The sequence below is a fragment of the Triturus cristatus genome, chromosome 11 (assembly GCF_964204655.1).
Source record: "Triturus cristatus chromosome 11, aTriCri1.1, whole genome shotgun sequence".
Classification (NCBI taxonomy): Eukaryota; Metazoa; Chordata; class Amphibia; order Caudata; family Salamandridae; genus Triturus; species Triturus cristatus.
In genome coordinates, this window is record NC_140594.1 from 878,900,224 (window position 1) to 878,920,880 (window position 20,657).

A 20,657-nucleotide genomic window follows, 5' to 3' on the forward strand; every position below is an offset into this window, starting at 1 on the left:
ATTTATCTGTCTTTGTTAAGCTCATTAAGCCTCCCTTTTATCCAGTCTAAAAAGCAACGTATTTGTCAACCAACATGTACAACATGAAGTGTGCACTGATGTAGAAAAACGTGTGCATTGATCAAAAAAAGAATAAGAAGGCAAATTATAGGATTTACTTTTCCAAAGTCATACAAATATAGGTTCATGTCCAAATCAGCTGTACTTTTATCCCATTACAGAAGATGCAGATTTTTCTTATTTTTGCATAAGGCTAAATATAATCGGAAATGGATTTTATTGAATATTCACAATGCAGGTACAGTATGTTAATGCATCCACTTGTGCTCGCTACTACTCGTGTGATACTGAAATACCGTTGTAAAGCGCATCCCTGCAATTGTTACACTGTATATTTGGCCTATTGTCAATTGATGCACTTTCTCCGAAAAATATGTTTTAAGCAGTGGCGGCCAGCACGGATCTGGGGTGGTGAGGCGGGGGATTGAGTGGGAGCAAGGGGGTAAGGAGAAATAATTGCAAAAAAGGAAACATTCACTCACCTCCTCGCCGCTCTGTCCTACGTTGTCTCTCTTCTGCTGAACAGGAAGCAGCCAGGCTCCCCTAAATCAATCACAACGCTGCAATGTAGCTTTGTGATTGGTCTGCGTTTCATGGTTCGGTGCTCAGACAGGAGCTGGGGGCCTGGGCATGTTCTCCATGCAGGCTGTTTGGCCGGCCCAAGAGGCTGTCAGCAGAGCAGCCCCGCCCTGCCTCCATGCTGCCGCAGCAGGGAAGAATAAAATTATAATAACATTGCGTTATCATTTCGGTGGTAAATGGCAGGCTAACAAGAAGATTGCATGGCAGTAAATATGATGAAAGAACAATCCTTGTAACTCTTTCTTTTTTGTTGTCTTTTTCTGGAGTATTTGCTTAATTATGAGGATGGCTGATCCCTTGAGCATGGGTTATAGGTACTGAGGCTATTAGCTTTAATGTAATTGTTAGACCTGACAGCCTTGGTGTAGTTTGACTTCATCCCTCCTGTTATCTGAATTCGTTTTTCTTAGCATTCCGGCTTGCACTTTACCACTGCTAACCTGTGCTAAAGTGTATGTGGTCTCTGCCTTAAACATGGTACAATTGACTTACACCCAATTGGCACATTTACAATTTACTTATGTCTGTAGTATATGGCGCTAAATGGTACCCAGTGCCTGCAAATTAAAAGCTACTAGTGGGCTTGCATCACGTATTGTGCCACCCACTAAAGCAGCACTTTAAAACTTGTCTCAGGCCGGCCACTGCAGACTTTAGTACAGTTATGAACTGATATTTCGACCTGGTAGATTAAACATTTTGTCAGGCCTAAACCCACTCTTTTAATACATATAAGCCAACCCAAGGTAGGCCCTAAAGGCAGGGTGCATTGTATTTAAAAAGCAGAACATGTGGGATTACGTTCTACATGTCCTAGAAGTGAAAAACTCCTAAATTCATTTTTCACTACTGTTAGAAATTGGGTTTCTATTAGGCAGAGGTATGCATTCTGTCCAAGCAGTTACCACAATCCTAGTCGGGGTATGTCAGTAACACACTCTAAATTAACCTGTGCTCATCCTCTGGCAGCTTCCTGTTATGAGTACAAAAAGAATAAAACAACAAAAGGCCAATAATTAGAAGTCAAGATCTACAATTTTACATAATAAACTGTTTTGTACTGCTTAGAAACAAAAAGCGCCAACCGGGACATTCTGGTCGCTTGTGGCATGGGAAAATCCAAAAGTTCAGGATGACTGCAATGGAGCGTGGGTAAAATACAGAGACCAGCCTTGGCCCACTGAACAGTATTTTGGATGCCGAGGACGATGCGCGGAGCAAGGAAGGCGATGCGTCGCTGTCGATCTCGCAAATGGGATGATGCATCGGTTCCGAGCTGCACAAAATCAAGAATGCGCCAAAATCCAAGATACAATGAACATTGGGAGATTGGGGCTGATTTTCATATGGCTGGGTCTGAACTGGGGAGGCAAAGTGAGCTAAAGAATGATGATGTATTAAACCCAGATCCAATAGTGACTGGGGGTGAGTGTCTGAAAAGTTTCCGCTGTCCGTCTATTATCTCCTTGTGTTTGCTTTATTCACCCTAAGTTGGCAGGGTTTGCCCAGATGTGGGTCCCTTGCTCACTTTGCCACTGGATTCAAGCTAGCTTGGATGATGATGAGTGTTACCCCAAAACCGGTCCTAGGATGCTTGTTTCCGGTCCAGGGAAGAACTGGCTTGGAAGTTTGGGCTAGACTGTTCCCGTGAGGAACAGGGTCAAGACTGATTTGCATATGTCTGGATCTTAACTGGTGTGGTAAAGTGAGCTAAAGAACAATGATGAATTAAACCCAGATCTAATAGTGACTAGGGGTGAGTGTCTGAAAAGTTTCAGCGCTCTGTCCGTTTTCTCCTTCTGTTTGCTTTGTTTACCCTAAGTTGGCAGGGTATGCTCAGACGTGGGTCCCTTGCTCACTTTGCCACTAGATTCAAGCTAGCCTGGCTGATGAGGGGTGTTACCCCAAAACCGGTCCTAGGATGCTTGTTTCCAGTCCAGAGAAGACCTGGCTTGGCAGTTCTGGCTGGACTGTTCCCTTGAGGAACAGAATCAAGATAAATTTGCATATGGCTAGGTCTGACCTGGGGAGACAAAGTGAACTAAAGAATGATGATGGATTAAACCCAGACCTAATAGTGACTGGGGCGTGAGTGTCTGAAAAGTTAACACCGTCCCTCCATTATCTCCTTGAGTTTGCTTTGTTCATCCTAAGTTGGCAGAGTATGCCCAGACGTGGGTCCCTTGCTCACTTTGCCACTGGATTTGAGATAGTCTGGCTGATGAGGGGTGTTACCCCGAAACCGGTCCCAGGATGCTTGTTTCTGGTCCAGGGAAGATCTGGCTAGGCAGTTTGGACTGAATGATGATAGATTAAACCCAGATCTAATAGTGACTAGGGGTGAGTGTCTGAATTGTTTCAGTGCTTTGTACATTATCTCCTTGTGTTTGCATAAGATATATGCTAGCCAAGGATTTATATTCATTGTAGTGGAAGAAAAAAAAAACTATAGATTCATCGGTTAAGTGACTTCTGTTGGCCTGGCTATTTTCAAAAAGGTCTAGTAATGAAAATCAAGAAATATTAGCTGTGTCACTGTGATGACTTGTTGCATTTGTTCTAAGATATTCCTTAATTGTTGCTTTTTGGCATAATTTGTGGACCCCTGTGGGCATACTTATTATAGGTTTTTCATCGCCCTCCACCATGCAAGGCAATGCAGGGTGGCTCTAAACCTACAATGAGATTCATCAAGCTACCAAGGCCACCCTGCGTGGCTTGGTAAATCTAGTGTAACGCAAGGCAGCACAAGTCACTGCATTGAGTTAGAATCCGTGGTGAGGGCATTATATGGGTGGAGCATGGGTGTTCCAAATCAGCCACCCATGTATTCTGACGAATTCCCAGATTAACCAAGAGTGATAGACCTGTGAATGCATCAGAATTGTATGCCTCCCCACCAGAGGCGCAACAAGGAAAAATACTTTTATTCCTCCTTGTTGTTTCCTCTTTCTAGGTGTCCTACATTCTGCAGGACACTTAGAAAGAGGAAAATGCCTCTGAGGTGTTTTTTGTGCTGGAAGGTGCCCCTTCGTGAACAAAAACATTCCTGCACCCAACACAGGAACCCTAGAACTATGGGGTGCATGGGTGCCCATGTTGGTGCTAGGCAGCACATTGTGTGCCAGCACAGGCAGAGAGCAAGTATGCACCCTATAATATTAAATACAACAAATCTCTGCTCTCTCCCTTTCACGCAGCTCAATGCAGCAAGGTGGTTTGCTGCAGTGTGCTGTGTGAAACTTTTTTAAATATGTCCCCTGATCCCTAGCGAATTTGCAAACTGGAGAGTTGGTGCTCCTCTGAGGCACTTTGATGTGCCGTGGTATAGGAAATGGTCAATTAGTCTTCCTACTCTGTAGTCTCAACGTAGAAGGGCTGTTGAAACCCTTTGCACCCTTGGTAGGTTGCAGTGTAGGTATGGTTTATTGGTTGTCTAACATGGATGCAACACCTAGAATCAATCTCTAACCACCAGAGACCCAAGATGGACTGCCAAATAAGTATACTGCTATAAAGGTAAGGCACGGTTAATCTGTCTGCCTATCACACTTCCTCACTGTACTACCATTTGCTTTTTCTGTGAATGTCAGAGCTCAAGCTTCTTGTGTAGTTAAATGGCCTCTCTATTTACTGGATAGAGAGAGAGGTCTGCCCTGCAGAGATAAAGGCTCTTTATTGAGAGTCCCTTGCCTTACTGACCTGAGGAAGGGAGGATGTTTATACACGCTCCCTCAGGTTTTAAATGCAGGTCAGCAGGTTGAACTGTTGCTTGGCTTCTGGTCCTGGACCTGCATCCTCGCCTCTTCGCTGTGCCTATCTGTGGAATCCCTGTTCGTGTACCTTTGGAATTCCTGTTCATTAATTTTTGGATTGATAAGCTTATTATTTCATTGTGCCTTGTCCTTTTCATGAACAACCATTCAATTTTTATTTTTGTGTCAGTTTGACTCTCAGCTGATTCGCGGCAGCGCTCTTCCCGCTTACTCGCCGCCACGTCTTTGATTTCCTCTTGGCCGCGTTTGTTTTGTGTTCGCGAACGCGCCTTCTCATTTTTCAGCCGCTGCCGTGTCTGAGGAATACGCGCAGCAGCCTTTAAAGAAGTATTGACTGCCGCGTCTTTTGTTAATTCACTGTCGCATCTGAGACACACACGGGGCAGTGTTTGAAGAGTTTTCGCGGCCACATCTTTGTTTATTTACCCGCTGCCGCGTCTGAGATTTGCATGCGACAGCAATTATAGAATATTTGTGGTCTCATTTTGTGTCTACTCACGGTTGCGTTTGACTACTAATCGCGACCGCGTTTGAAGAACTGATTCTTGGCCACATTTCTTATTTCTTATTTTGCAGCTGCATTTATTTAGTTTGTTTTGTGGCCACCCTTGGAAGATATTTTTTTTACCTCCATAGTACCTCATAATTATTAATTGTGAATTCGACTGTTGACTGTATCCTGCTACGTGAGGGTTCTATGAAGCCTTGGAAGCTCCTACTTATTGTGACGGCTTGTGGAAGAACACAAAGCAATTGCCAATCTCGTCTAAGCATATGCAGTCTATCCTTCATTTTTATGTGGAGATATTTAGTTGGTAAGTGGATTTTTGTCTCTGCATGACAGACACTTATTACAAGCTAAGCCCTATTGTAGAATAGTTAGGAAGACTCTCATGCAAGTTGTTTTCTTTTTCTTTCTTTAGGCTACTTGTGGTCCTCTCCTCTACCCGATGTTCTTGAGCCTGCTGGGGGAATTAAGAGGTGGTCGTTCGTCCCTGAATTATTCCCCACATCTCCTTCAGTTAGCCTTATTGTATGAGACATAATAATTTCCATATTAGGGGCTGCCTTTAGGGGTGTGGGGAGCTTCTCTTCGTTCCTGTGGATTGGGCAAAACTCCAGGTTAGTGGTGCCGGTAACAGTGAATCATTTGTCCTTGCTGTTGTGTAGGTGATCATACACCTGGTTGGCCAGCCAAGTAGCTGGATATAGAAGGGTATGAGTGTCTTGCAAACAGCCTTTCATGCCTTCACTCTCCTCTTCTCTCTCACTTTGGCCTAGCAGTGGTCTGAACCGCTGGTTCCCCCTTACATGTGAAGTTGCATCATATCCATATTGTTAATGAGCAACATCACTTATCTGTGACCCAGTAGAAGAAGTACTTTTTCTGAAACCGTATATAACTCAAACTTCAAATGTCGAGGCACGTTATCCTTCCTTTGAGGTTACCAGTATTCTGTCCATCGTTTGCTATTTATTTTCCTCTGTTCTTGTTCTGCGTTGATGTGTCTGGGAACAGTAGAGTTGTGAAATGAAACTAAATGAAGCCATGACAAACTATTATTTTTTGTAATAGAATTGTGAATCCTCTTTTTGTGATGGACTGATTGTGGTTGACTATTGTTTGCGATCATCCATTATGTTATGAATATTTTTGTACCCTTTCTACTTTTCTGTACCATATATTAGCATACTATTGTACTTTACGTGCAGGGTTTGTGATTCCCTTCTCATGTGTTTAGTGATCATTCATAATATATATTGTGCTTGCTAGACCCCCTGGTTTTATTATTTGATCTCATTGTTCCATTGTACATTGTATATTAATTAGGTTAGCATTAACGTGTATAGCCACATCTCTGATTGGACATTGACTTTTTTTTATTGTAAATGTGATAATTGTGACCTGCTATATCAAGACTCAGCCTTTATGACACTTTGACCACTCATAAATGCCTAGCTAAGAGTCAAGGACGCTGAGTGAGGTGAACTTTCCATCACAGACCGAGCACATGGAACCTCGCTTTCTAGTCTGGCAGAAGGCAATAGACCTATAGCAGTATGCGTGACTTGCTATGTATTTAGTGGGGTATAGAAAGTTTGCTATTGGACATGGCCAAAATAAATTGTAATCCTAACGTTTAAAAGATGTCTACATGCCTGGACGTAAACTTGTGGTAGACAAGAGGCCATGTTAACTTCCCGTATTTTCAACTCCTTGTGATTACCCAGTGTTAGACCTGTCAGCCCTTTGGGTGGTCCCTCCTCATCATTATTTATTTTGTCCCACTTTTGCCTCAAACCCTGTTTGAATTTTTCTTTTTGGGAACCACCAGACTTTTTCGTGTTGCTACAGAATCAGGGAACCATTTTAGCTACCCCTGAAACTTCTGTCTGAGGGCCTGAAGCACAAAATGGTGGCCACCTGTGACATCACCAGCATCCACTGGAACCTACCAGCACCTTCCAGAACATTCCAGGAGATTCCAGAACCCTGTGACCGTTGGAGGCGGTTTAGAATGTTGGGAGGTTAAGAGAGTGAGTTGGCAGTTGGAGCTGGCAGTTGGCACCTGACTGGTGAAGAGAGAGGAGCACAACAGTGAAGGAGGAAGGAGTGAAGCAGCAGGGGTGGAAACTTGTGCCTGGAGTGGGGTCCATAAACCCACCCTTGATACTTGTCCCTACTGATGGATCCCAGCCTATAGCCCTGTGTGGGAAGAAGACAGAAGAAAACCATCCTAAGGACCTGGACAGCAGGAACAGGCCTTAGAACCAAGAAAACAGCAAGATTCTGACCTGAGAACTGGTTTCCCTGGAGTCCGGCGTCGAGTAGCCTGAAGACCTGGAGCCCGAGGTGGAGAAGCGGCGCTGACTGAAGTAGCAGACGTCGTACCCGGAGCCGCCTGAGGTCGTGAGAGGGCGCCGACGGGGGTCGAGAGGAATACCAGAGGTCGAGGAGGAAGTGAACCGAGGTCGAGCGAGCGGCGTCATCGGAGGAGTGAAGTCCGCCCTCCGGAGTCGTCGGAGACCGAGGTAGAGGTGAACCGGAGGTCGGGAGTGAGGATCGCACTCCGGAGTCGCCCGGAACCTGAGAGGAGGAGCACCGGAGGTCGGGGGTGAGGATCGCACCCCGGAGTCGCCGGAAGTCGACATCGAGGCCAGGCCGGCCGACGTCATCGGAGTCGAGAGCGCCATCGGACCGGAGCCGCCCGAAGTCGACATCGTGAAGAGACTGCCCGACGTCGTCGAATCGGAGGTAGAGATCGAACCGAGGCCACCGACATCGGACCGGAACCGCCTACCGGCGTCGTCAAAGAACTGACATTGTGCCGAGGCCGCCGAGACCGAACCGGAACCGCCTCACGGCGTCGACACGACTCCAGCGGCGTCGGAACATCAGAAAAAGGGCAGTAAGTGGAGTAGAGGGCGCCTAAGGCCCTGTGGAGACCTGAGAGACTACTCTAAGGGGCTAGGGAGGTGCTGAAACCCACCTGACTGTGCCTGGGGTGAACTGGGACTGACCTAGAGAGGTTGTGTGGAGAAGGGAAGCCAGGGCATTGGTATTCCCCCCTTTGATCTACCTCAGTTTAGGCCTCAGCCTTGTCCCAGCCAGGGAGTAGCCTCCCCCCTCAAGCCTTCCACCACCCTACAAGCTGTGCCTGGGCCAAATCAGCCCTTAAGAAGTGAAGTGTTATCTGATTATATGAGGGGTGCTGTATACTTTTAATTATTTATTGGGGATACTGTATTTATTGAATTTTTATCTATTTATTGCTGCACTATATTTATAGGTCCACAGGACTTGTTAGTGTACAATATTTATTGGTACAGTATTTATTGCCTCAAAGTATTTAATTGTCTGTATATATTGCACTTGTATTTATGCCCTGTTATTTATGATCACCCCTATTTATTTCATCAAACAGCCAATATTTATTTGACCTGCACTAATTGAAACTTGTATATTGTGATTGACCTATTTATTTTCCCAATCAGCAACTAAGAGAAAAAGATAAAGAAAGAATATTTTCATAATTTTTACGGTGTAGAGTCGTTTTTGGAACGGATGCACGCATGGTTATTGTATGGGTATATTGTATGCTTAGCACTGTGCCTGTTTCCTGACCACTCGAGCCAAGCTACCCCATTGTGTTGGGAAGGTCCACCACCACCCTGCGGAGTGGGAGTGGGGCTGTTTCCAACATAAATTGGTGTTCAGTGGTGGGATAGAGCTGTGCCTACATATACTCAACAATAACTGTGGGTAGTCCATAGGCCTACACCGGGAGTTTTCTCACAGCGGCCTTCCAAATTGTGGGTTTTTGTTTTTTCCAAATTTACTCTGGTGGTGGGAGGAGGTATTACTAAAGGTACCCCCCTGCATTGTTACTGCACAAAACCTGTCCTCTAACCTGAGTGGGCAAGATGGAGTTTGTACTGGAAGATTTAGAAACGTACACTGTGGCCCAACTCAGGGAGTTTTGCCAGCGGGAGGGGGTGTACTGTCCCCCAGGAGCAAAGAAGGGTGCACTCCAAACCAGCTTAAGGGCTTGGGGGGAGGCACGCCGAGAAAGCAAGGCTGAGGAGGAAGACAGGGATGGAGAGCCTAACCCCGAGGGGGCTGAGATGTACCAGCCTGAGGTGGGGAACCTGTCAGCAGGGCCCAGGACACTTTCTAGGAAGGGCAGCACTGTCTCTAGCGGGGGCTTATCCAGCGTGGAGTTAGCAGATCGGAGAGAGAAAAGACAGCTCACATGGGATTTAGCAAAGCTGGAGAAGGAGAAGGAGGAACAGAGGTTGGCTCATGAGACGGAGAAAGAGAGGATGGCTCATGAGATAAGACTGAAAGAGATGGAGCTTCAGATCCTAAGAATTGGGGCACCAACTGTTCCTAATGGTGGCAGCCAAAACCAAGAGGTCACCAGGGAATCCAAACCTTACCTGCCAAAGGACATAGTGGCTAGCTATGGGGCGGGTGACGACATCGCCAAGTGGCTAGCAGCCTATGAGGTCTCGTTGAGGGCCCATGGGGTTCCAGTGAAGTACTGGGGAGGGGGATTGTATAAGTACATGCCTCCAGCTGGTAGGGATGCTTTATTGGCCCTCGAAGAGGATGAGCAGACCCACTACCCCACCATGAAACTGGCGCTCATCAGAAAGTTTGGACTAACACCTGAAAAGTACAGACAGAAGTTCAGGGGTAGTCACAAGCTGGGCACACAGAATTGGGTGGACTTCCTGGACTATGCAAAGAAGGCACTGGAAGGTTGGATTCAGGGCAGTGAAGTAAGGAACTACGAGGAGCTGTTTGACCTAGTACTGAAGGAACACCTACTCGAGAAATGTTTCCCTGAACTGCGGCAACACCTGGTGGATAGCAAGCTGACCAGCCCCCGGAAGCTTGCTGAGGAGGCGGACATTTGGGCTAGTACCCGGGTGTCCACAAGGGGGACTGGAGGGGATACTCAAAAGGCCGGACAGGGCGCCCCCCAGAAGAAGGAAGGAGGGGAAAAGAAAAAGGAGTTCTCCAAAGGCCCCCAAAATAACTTCCAAGGGAAGGGAACAGGATTCACCTCTAAGGCTAACCCACCCAGAAACCCTAATCCTGGCCAGAGTCAGCAGCCAAGGGTTGTCCATTGCTACGAGTGCGGTGGCGTTGGACACTATAAAGGAGATCCGAAGTGTCAGAAACGATCACCCCCTCCCACTGGAGGAAAGCCCCCCGGAGTAGCTAGTGTAGTGCTCGGGGAGGAGATGCCCTTAACTAAGGGAAGGGAGTGGGCGGGTGTCACTTTAGTGTCCCTGGGAGAACGGGAGATGGTTCCTAAGATCCAGGTGCCCGCAAATACCGCAAAGTATGGGCAGTGGATCACCATCAACGGCCAAAGAGGGGAGGCTCTGAGAGACACAGGAGCCAGTATGACTATGGTGCGTAGCCAGCTGGTGTCTCCAGAGCAGGTAATTCCCGATGTACTCCACCCAGCCGCGATGGCTGACGGCAGAACAGGTCACTATCCAGTGGCCGAGGTTCCCTTTGAATGGGGGGGGGTTGCAGGTTCACTTCGAGTTGCCGTAAGCCCTGCCGTGCCAGTCGATTGTCTGCTGGGCAATGACATGGAGCACAACGCTTGGAAGGAGGTGGAATACCGGACTCACACCGAGATGCTGGGTACACCTGACTGGGCCTGTGTTAGCACAAGGTCCGTGACTACCCGAAGAGGGAGTTCATTCCGGCTGGAGCCTGGAACAAAGGCCCAGCCAGCTGCCAGTCAAGGGAAGAACCGAGGACAGGAGGAGCCTGCCTCGGCGTCTCCACCCCGTAGGACGGATAGGCCACCGGAGGTGGTGGACCAGGAGTCTGCGGAGGGGGACGTTACCAACCTGGAGGACCTACCCATCCCGGCCGAGTGGCACGTGGAGGGAGGCCCGTCCAGGGAGGAATTCTGCCAGGGCCAGAGGGAGTGCCCTACCCTTGAGGGGCTGAGGCGACAGGCCGAAGCCCAGGCAGCAGGGAACGTTGAAGGGAACTACAGTGTTTACTGGGAGGATGGCCTCCTCTACAGTGAACCCAAGGCACCCCTACATGGATCGTCACGAGCCTTGGTAGTTCCTCAACGTTATCGAGCCTTCCTTTTAGAGTTGGCTCACGAGATCCCCTTGGCAGGACACCTGGGGCAAGACAAGACCTTCGCCCGTCTTGTCCCACACTTTTATTGGCCTCAGATGAAAGTGTCGTCCGATACCTACTGCCGGACATGTGTGTCTTGCCAAGCCAGTGGGAAAACAGGGGTGAAGCTGAAAGCTCCCCTGGAACCACTTCCTGTCGTTAGCACCCCCTTTGAAAGGGTGGGCATCGACATTGTGGGTCCGTTAGATCCACCAACATCAGCTGGTCACAGGTTTATCCTAGTCCTGGTGGATCATGCCACACGGTACCCAGAGGCAATACCTCTGAGGACCATAACAGCACCTGTTGTGGCTAGGGCCCTGATGGGAATCTTTACCCGAGTGGGTTTTCCCAAGGAAGTTGTGTCCGACAGGGGGACCAACTTCATGTCAGCGTATATGCGGGCAATGTGGAAGGAGTGTGGAGTGACATACCGGTTCACCACTCCTTACCACCCCCAGACCAATGGTCTGGTGGAGAGGTTTAACAAAACCTTGAAGGGCATGATCAGAAGTCTGCCTGAAAGCCTGCGGAGGAAATGGGACGTCCTCCTACCCTGTTTACTTTTCTCCTACAGGGAAGTGCCACAGAAGGGAGTGGGCTTCAGCCCCTTCGAGCTTCTGTATGGGCACCCTGTACGTGGACCTCTTAACCTGGTAAGAGACGGATGGGAAAGAACTCCCAGAAAGCTCCCCCAGGATGTGGTGAGCTACATGCTGGCCTTCCGGAGCCAAATGGCTAAGTTGTGGAAGCAAGCTTCTGACAACCTGGAAGCCAGCCAAGCAGTGATGAAGGCGTGGTATGACCACAATGCTCACCCGGTGGAGTTGGAGCCTGGCCAGAAGGTGTGGGTGATCGAACCCGGAGAGCTTAGTGCCCTCCAGGATCGCTGGTCAGGACCCTTTGAGGTGTTGGAGAAGAAGGGTAAGGCTACCTACTTGGTGGACCTGAAGACCCCTCGTCAGCCCCTGCGGGTGCTGCATGCCAACCGCCTCAAACCCCACCACGAGAGGCCCGAAGTCATCTTGATGATGGTGACTGACGGAGGAGAGGACGTGGAAAGCGAGCCTCTCCCTGATCTGTTTGCGTCTCAAGAAAAGGATGGGTCGGTGGAGGGAGTGATTCTCTCCCCATCTCTAACACCTGAACAGCAGGAGGACTGTCGCCAGGTCCTGGGGCAGTACTCTTCGTTGTTCTCCCTTGTCCCGGGTAGGACTCACCTGTGCGTCCATGACGTGGACACAGGGGACAGCCCACCTGTGAAGTCCAAGATCTACCAGATGTCAGACAAGGTGAAGGCCAGCATTCATAGTGAAGTCACTAAGATGCTGGAGCTAGGAGTGATTGAACCTTCTAGCAGCCCCTGGTCCAGTCCGGTGGTGTTAGTACCAAAAGCTGCACCACCGGGTGCCCAACCAGAACTGAGGTTCTGTGTGGACTACCGGGGACTGAATTCAGTGACAAAAACTGATGCTCATCCGATCCCTAGGGCGGATGAATTGATTGACCGGCTGGGAGCTGCCCAATATCTAAGTACCTTTGACCTTACTTCAGGGTACTGGCAGATCTCGTTGACTGATGGAGCAAGGGAAAGGTCAGCCTTCTCCACGCCCAATGGCCACTACCAGTTCTGTGTGATGCCCTTTGGGCTCAAGAACGCACCTGCCACGTTTCAGCGCCTGGTAAACCAGATCCTCACCGGAATGGAGAGTTTCTCTGCTGCTTATCTGGATGACATAGCCGTCTTCAGCAACAGCTGGGAGGATCACTTGCATCACCTGCAAGCTGTTCTCCAGGCCCTGAGACAAGCTGGATTGACGATCAAGGCCAGCAAGTGCCAGATCGGGCAGGGGTCGGTAGTGTACCTTGGACACTTGGTGGGTAGGGGAACGGTGCAACCCCTCCAGGCGAAGATCGAGGCCATCATGGCCTGGGAACCCCCCAAGACACAGACTGAGGTCCGAGCATTTTTGGGCCTCACGGGATACTATCGCCGCTTCGTGAAGGGGTACGGTACCATCGTAGCCCCTCTCACGGAGCTCACGTCCAAGAAACAACCTCGACGGGTAGTCTGGACGGAGGCTTGTCAGCAAGCCTTTGAGAAATTGAAGAAAGCCATGTGCGAGGCCCCGGTCTTAAGGGCCCCAGACTTTTCCAAGAAGTTCATTGTCCAGACAGATGCATCAGAACATGGCATTGGGGCAGTGTTATCGCAACTCAACGAAGAGGGTCTGGATCAACCCGTGGTCTTCCTATCCCGGAGACTACTTCCCAGGGAACAGAAGTGGAGTGCAATAGAGCGTGAAGCCTTTGCAGTGGTATGGGCTCTGAAGAAGTTGCGGCCATACCTGTTTGGATCGCACTTCCTCGTTCAGACCGACCACAGACCCCTTCGTTGGCTGATGCAAATGAAGGGGGAGAATCCCAAGTTGTTGAGGTGGTCTATTTCCCTACAGGGGATGGACTTTCAGGTGGAACATCGGCCTGGAGTGGACCACGCCAATGCAGACGGTCTCTCAAGGTATTTCCGCCTTAGTGATGAGAACTCCCAAGGGGTTGGGTAGCTCTCCCCACTTTCAGCTGGGGGGGACGCGTGTTAGACCTGTCAGCCCTTTGGGTGGTCCCTCCTCATCATTATTTATTTTGTCCCACTTTTGCCTCAAACCCTGTTTGAATTTTTCTTTTTGGGAACCACCAGACTTTTTCGTGTTGCTACAGAATCAGGGAACCATTTTAGCTACCCCTGAAACTTCTGTCTGAGGGCCTGAAGCACAAAATGGTGGCCACCTGTGACATCACCAGCATCCACTGGAACCTACCAGCACCTTCCAGAACATTCCAGGAGATTCCAGAACCCTGTGACCGTTGGAGGCGGTTTAGAATGTTGGGAGGTTAAGAGAGTGAGTTGGCAGTTGGAGCTGGCAGTTGGCACCTGACTGGTGAAGAGAGAGGAGCACAACAGTGAAGGAGGAAGGAGTGAAGCAGCAGGGGTGGAAACTTGTGCCTGGAGTGGGGTCCATAAACCCACCCTTGATACTTGTCCCTACTGATGGATCCCAGCCTATAGCCCTGTGTGGGAAGAAGACAGAAGAAAACCATCCTAAGGACCTGGACAGCAGGAACAGGCCTTAGAACCAAGAAAACAGCAAGATTCTGACCTGAGAACTGGTTTCCCTGGAGTCCGGCGTCGAGTAGCCTGAAGACCTGGAGCCCGAGGTGGAGAAGCGGCGCTGACTGAAGTAGCAGACGTCGTACCCGGAGCCGCCTGAGGTCGTGAGAGGGCGCCGACGGGGGTCGAGAGGAATACCAGAGGTCGAGGAGGAAGTGAACCGAGGTCGAGCGAGCGGCGTCATCGGAGGAGTGAAGTCCGCCCTCCGGAGTCGTCGGAGACCGAGGTAGAGGTGAACCGGAGGTCGGGAGTGAGGATCGCACTCCGGAGTCGCCCGGAACCTGAGAGGAGGAGCACCGGAGGTCGGGGGTGAGGATCGCACCCCGGAGTCGCCGGAAGTCGACATCGAGGCCAGGCCGGCCGACGTCATCGGAGTCGAGAGCGCCATCGGACCGGAGCCGCCCGAAGTCGACATCGTGAAGAGACTGCCCGACGTCGTCGAATCGGAGGTAGAGATCGAACCGAGGCCACCGACATCGGACCGGAACCGCCTACCGGCGTCGTCAAAGAACTGACATTGTGCCGAGGCCGCCGAGACCGAACCGGAACCGCCTCACGGCGTCGACACGACTCCAGCGGCGTCGGAACATCAGAAAAAGGGCAGTAAGTGGAGTAGAGGGCGCCTAAGGCCCTGTGGAGACCTGAGAGACTACTCTAAGGGGCTAGGGAGGTGCTGAAACCCACCTGACTGTGCCTGGGGTGAACTGGGACTGACCTAGAGAGGTTGTGTGGAGAAGGGAAGCCAGGGCATTGGTATTCCCCCCTTTGATCTACCTCAGTTTAGGCCTCAGCCTTGTCCCAGCCAGGGAGTAGCCTCCCCCCTCAAGCCTTCCACCACCCTACAAGCTGTGCCTGGGCCAAATCAGCCCTTAAGAAGTGAAGTGTTATCTGATTATATGAGGGGTGCTGTATACTTTTAATTATTTATTGGGGATACTGTATTTATTGAATTTTTATCTATTTATTGCTGCACTATATTTATAGGTCCACAGGACTTGTTAGTGTACAATATTTATTGGTACAGTATTTATTGCCTCAAAGTATTTAATTGTCTGTATATATTGCACTTGTATTTATGCCCTGTTATTTATGATCACCCCTATTTATTTCATCAAACAGCCAATATTTATTTGACCTGCACTAATTGAAACTTGTATATTGTGATTGACCTATTTATTTTCCCAATCAGCAACTAAGAGAAAAAGATAAAGAAAGAATATTTTCATAATTTTTACGGTGTAGAGTCGTTTTTGGAACGGATGCACGCATGGTTATTGTATGGGTATATTGTATGCTTAGCACTGTGCCTGTTTCCTGACCACTCGAGCCAAGCTACCCCATTGTGTTGGGAAGGTCCACCACCACCCTGCGGAGTGGGAGTGGGGCTGTTTCCAACACCCAGTATTATTGAAGTAAATAAGTGGCGGTTGATGGGTGTCTTGTGGGACCAGAGGTCAACCCTGAAGGTCAAAGGGTGCATCATATCACTTTTGCTGCCCTTGAAATGTTTGTGAATCAGCATTCCATGGTTATTTAAGTTCTCGTTTGATTAACCCGACTCACAAGCAGGTAGAAGAGATTAGAGTGCCATATTTTTCTGACCTTTACTGTGTCCTATTTGGGTTCCATGGCATCAAGGTTGCCATAGAACACCAAAGAGAATATCATACATTTTAAACAGTTTTCAGATTTGCCATTTTTTATGAGAATACTTTCATGCAAATGTCGAAATTCTACAAAAATGCATAATTTCTTATTCTGAACACATTTGAGCACATATAATCAAACAACGAGTTTTAGACTAATGAACAACAGATTACTGCATTATGCATGCTTTGTAAATATTTAGCTTTTTATTTATTTATTATATATTGCTAAAAATACTATGGCTGTTGTATGACACTTTAACTTATGAGAACAAGTAAATGACACTATAATTTAAGGGTTACCATTCAAATGTTTTGTAAAAGCCCTTCTGAATACCATTGCTAACTGAAATAATCAATAGTATTTAAAAAAATGCATTATTTTAACAAGACGGCTATGTTGTCATGGTAGCATCACTCATACTTCCAGTCAGGCCAAAAGTTACAAAAGACTACAAAGAATGTAACAAAATGTACCACTGTCTATATGTTACAACTTTCATAATATCTTTAATATGTAGAAAAATATCATTAGAGCATACAATTACAAAAGTTGGGAAACAATGTGAAACTACCTAACCTATGTGAGACCCTCAGTGCATTGCCTTACAGGAAGTACTGCAGTGAGGAAAATGTGAAAACATTTAAGAAATGAAATCAGGGGCATATCAATGTGCCAGCTGCACAGAGAAATTTTTGTGCCACGAAGTCAATGTTTAATGGTAAAGTGTAAGCTCTGAAACCGAGTTTCAAAGTTATAATCAGTAGAGATCACACAAATAAACATGTGGACACATATGAATATAATTCGGATTGTACAATCTACCTATGTTTAATTTCGTTTCAACCCTTTCTATTTTCTTCCAGCCTTTTACGGACTAAGCATCAATTACTTTCTATGTCAAGAAGCTTGCACACCATACCTAGTGAAGCTCACGGTTAGTATTTTATACTTTGTAAAGTTCTGCTTTGTGGTCTACTTATGAAATTGTCATTAGTCAAATGTCTAATAATGAGTATTTACCTGTTATTGGCTTAATGGACAGTGCTATGGGTTCAATGAGCTTCAATATAATTTAACTGCCTAGTGTATACATGTGTGCCTTTCCAACCATAAATTGAGTATTTCACACATTGAGTTAAACAAGTAATGTTTAGTTTAGGAAATAAGAAATATTTTTAGCTAAAGAAATACTGGGCCATATTATCAAGAACGGGTGATAACATTATCGTCGCTTTAGCGGCAGGAAACTGCAGCTAAAGTGGCGATAAGGGTCTTGATAATATGCCCTATAGAATTCCAATAGAAGCCCAGGTTCTGGTGTGAAGGACATCGAACGTGGGCTTCTATTGGAATTCTATAGGGCATATTATCAAGATCCTTATCGCCACTTTAGCAGCAGTTTTCTGCTGCTAAAGCGGCGATAATGTTATCACCGTTCTTGATAATATGGCCCACTATGTTCTAGTTCTTAAAACTGTTTTCCTTAACATGTCCTTTCTTCCTCCACGTCTGCCCTGTGAAACTGAGGTGATCGGCGCTTCTTCTCACACTTTCTGCAGCAGTTACATCTGAGGTTTCCATTCTAGTTAAGTGTTTAGAAAAGCACTTTCAAGTGTTTGTAAATGTCCACAGTTACAGATTTGTGTGCACCACATTTGTAAGGGATTTCAATGTCCACTCCTCTGATGCAACCGCTGGGGTAACGCAATATGAAACGTTGATGGGAAATTTAAGAATGTGTAACTAATGTACATGTGAACATTTTTACATATGCTTGTTTCACAGCTATATGTGTGATTTTTTTTTAAAACAATTTGTAAATACAGTGTAACTCACACCTATTAAGCTTATTTAATCCTGGAAACTGGCATAAGCCAGTGATAAATCTCAAACCTTTGTTTGTAAATTGTCCCTTTGCTTTCCAAGTACCCATCACAGAAGAGCAGCTTAAGCTGATTTTTTCGCAAGCTTCGAGGAATATTTAATTTATATATTAACACTTGCACAGCAAGCTATATGTGGACCAAACATCGGAGATCACACTGACAAAGTTGAGTTGGAAGATAAGAAAATGAATGACTTACAAAAGGAGAAATAACATAGGTAGAAGTTCAGAACTAAATGGAAAGGAAACCTGCATATTGATCCTACTTGGAAACACAAGATGTCCTACTCTAGCAGCCCTGTTCTGCATCCCCCTGTAACTTTGGGCTCTGGCTTTTAAAGATAACAGAGGAGAAGTACATGCATTAACAGATATTATTTCAAAAATAATTTTAAAACGTGACAGATGTGAATATCCACACCTCCCTCACATTGAGGTGGAGTTCGCTTTCTCATTCACTAAATTCAAGATTAGAGTGTCAGTACATAAATGGGAATCAAAACAATAGACTACACACCCTCCTCGTTATAACTTATAACACACAAAATGAGATTATATTATTCAAACATCCCCAACTATTGAGATGATGGGCTCTCTCTACCCTACAGGATGATTGCAGTTACAGGACTGTGTTTTTAATACACCTCACTAATAAAATTAAAAATCCCTTTTCCAAAATGTCTTTTTATATACCGTCTGAGAGATCGGAAGAAGTGGAGCTGAAAATCTAATACAAAACATGCAGATCGCTATTACATCAAATCACGTGAACAAAAGGCCAAAATAATGGAGATTTTTTTTTTTATAAAACATTGTTCATAAAAAACAATTTTATAGAAAAATTAGAAAAGTCTATACGCCATAAACAATGAATGAGCCACTTCGTATAGATCAATCATCAAAAACAAACTATTAAAAAATTATTATTTATTATACCATTTAACATAAGCTATCACCAATTATAAATATGAAAAGTGCATTTCTAAAATACTAATACTCTTAAGAAACCAATCAAAATTATGTTACAATTGACCATAATATGCTTAGTTGTTGCTGTCAATACACCTTCCACTGGGAACCCAACAGCATTGATTAGATAGTTTCACTGATGGAGCAATATAACTAAGCTATAGTCTTGCATGGTTAAATGTCTCAAATCACATACAGCCCTCAGTTTCAATGCTTGCAAGTGGAGCAGTCCACAATCAACAATATCACATGCAACTTCAAAAATACCATTCTAACTGGCAACTCCATTTAACATCCCTACTACATCACTCAGATCTCTTGAGGCTATATCTGGCCTTGTTTGCCATGAAATCTGTGACAGATCTGTTAATGGACCTGTCAGGACACAGTAGACTTGCACAAACCTGGTATCCTATAAATGTCTGTAGACTCAGGGCCTGATTACGAGTTCGCCGAACCCTTGGTGGAGGTGCAGTGCCACACCAGTGATCCGACTGCCGTATTACAACTACGGTGGTCCGACCTCCAAGAGACCTCCTACAACCAACAGGGAATGGCATTCCTTGGCGGTGGCGCGGTGGTTAGAGGCGCATAATATGCAGGTGGTGCCGCTGCGGCACCGCTAAGCATATTACGACATTTCCTCACTGCCAGGATTTCATAGCGGTGTTCACACCATGAAATTCTAGCTGCGAGGAAACAAAAGAGGCCCTCCAGGGCCCTCTGTTGCCTCTGGGTTCTTGGGTACATGCAGGGGGGCACATAGTGTGCCTCCTGTGTACATGCACTCCCGTTTCAGCACGGCATGGACTTACAGTTAATGGCGTGTTGGAAAGGGCTTTAGCGTTCCTATTGCGGTGCCTTTTTCAAAGGCCCCACTGTGGAAACATCGAAGGACCATCTGCCAGACAATGAGAAAATTTGTAATCTGACGGGTGGCCGGCAGTCGAGTTTTGCGGGGCGGTGGCTTGCCAACCCACTCCGACACAGTCAAACTCATTACCAGGCCCTCAGTCAAGTGATGGTGTACAGTTTGACTCTAATGGGCTTTATGCATGTCTCTGATAACCACATACAAATTTGACCCTGTGCAGGTTTCCACCTGTCTTCTTTTACCATCAGGACAAAAAAAGTGTATTCAGAAGCACTTCACCCAGACTCCTACTTCAGGAACCTGAAGCCAGTGTTTCAAACTCACCTGTTTTTGATTTCAGATGGCCCAGAGACACACACCAGCCCTTGACAAACCATAATTCTAGCTTCCAATATCTTCCCTTTATAGTGTGGAATTCAGTTTGCAAGTCATGGGAATCATTCTTCTCCTATGGCCTTGTGAGGTGGGCAATCAATTACACTTGGACCTAACCCATTGAGACCTACTTCCCTGTTACTAACGTACGAAACATTTTAAATTGTTTAACCATTTAATATTCACAATTATTGCACCTCTTTTTCAGATAGGTGCCCCAGAAAAGGCAGCACCAAAGTGCTCCACCACACATAGAAAGAGTAATGATCGCCACCTCTGCTTTGAGTGTTGCCATGTTGCTACTTCATTGAAGAGGTTCATCCATTGAAAAGAAAAATATATCGTGGTCTTTGACCAATTTAGCAAGATTATCATCACCAACAAAGAAGATTCCAGAGTGAGCCCTGTTTGAGGATGCCTTGATTGATTTTTTAGATCTTAACCCAGATGTACCAAGGCTTTGCCCCATCACAAAATGACACAGTGTGAAAATGATGCGTGGGTATTCATTTCCCAATGCAAAATATATTTTGCACTAGAAAAATGCACTTTTCTCAGCACAAGAAGAGATTTGTGCTGCTTTGAGTCACTGTGCATCAAGGAGAAGTTACTGGGGCATTACTTTGGCATATCACTGCAGAAACCCACAG

General features: G+C 46.7%; 1 protein-coding gene across 1 annotated transcript in view; it reads left to right on the forward strand.

Moving 5' to 3' along the window:
- The window catches only part of LOC146785572 (uncharacterized), a 1,291,145-nt gene that overhangs the window by 722,347 nt on the left and 548,141 nt on the right, over window positions 1–20,657 (forward strand). Inside the window, exon 5 of the mRNA XM_085633472.1 lies at window positions 16,768–16,838. Within this exon, the coding sequence (XP_085489598.1) occupies window positions 16,768–16,838 (71 nt within the window). The remainder of the gene's footprint in view (window positions 1–16,767; window positions 16,839–20,657) is intronic.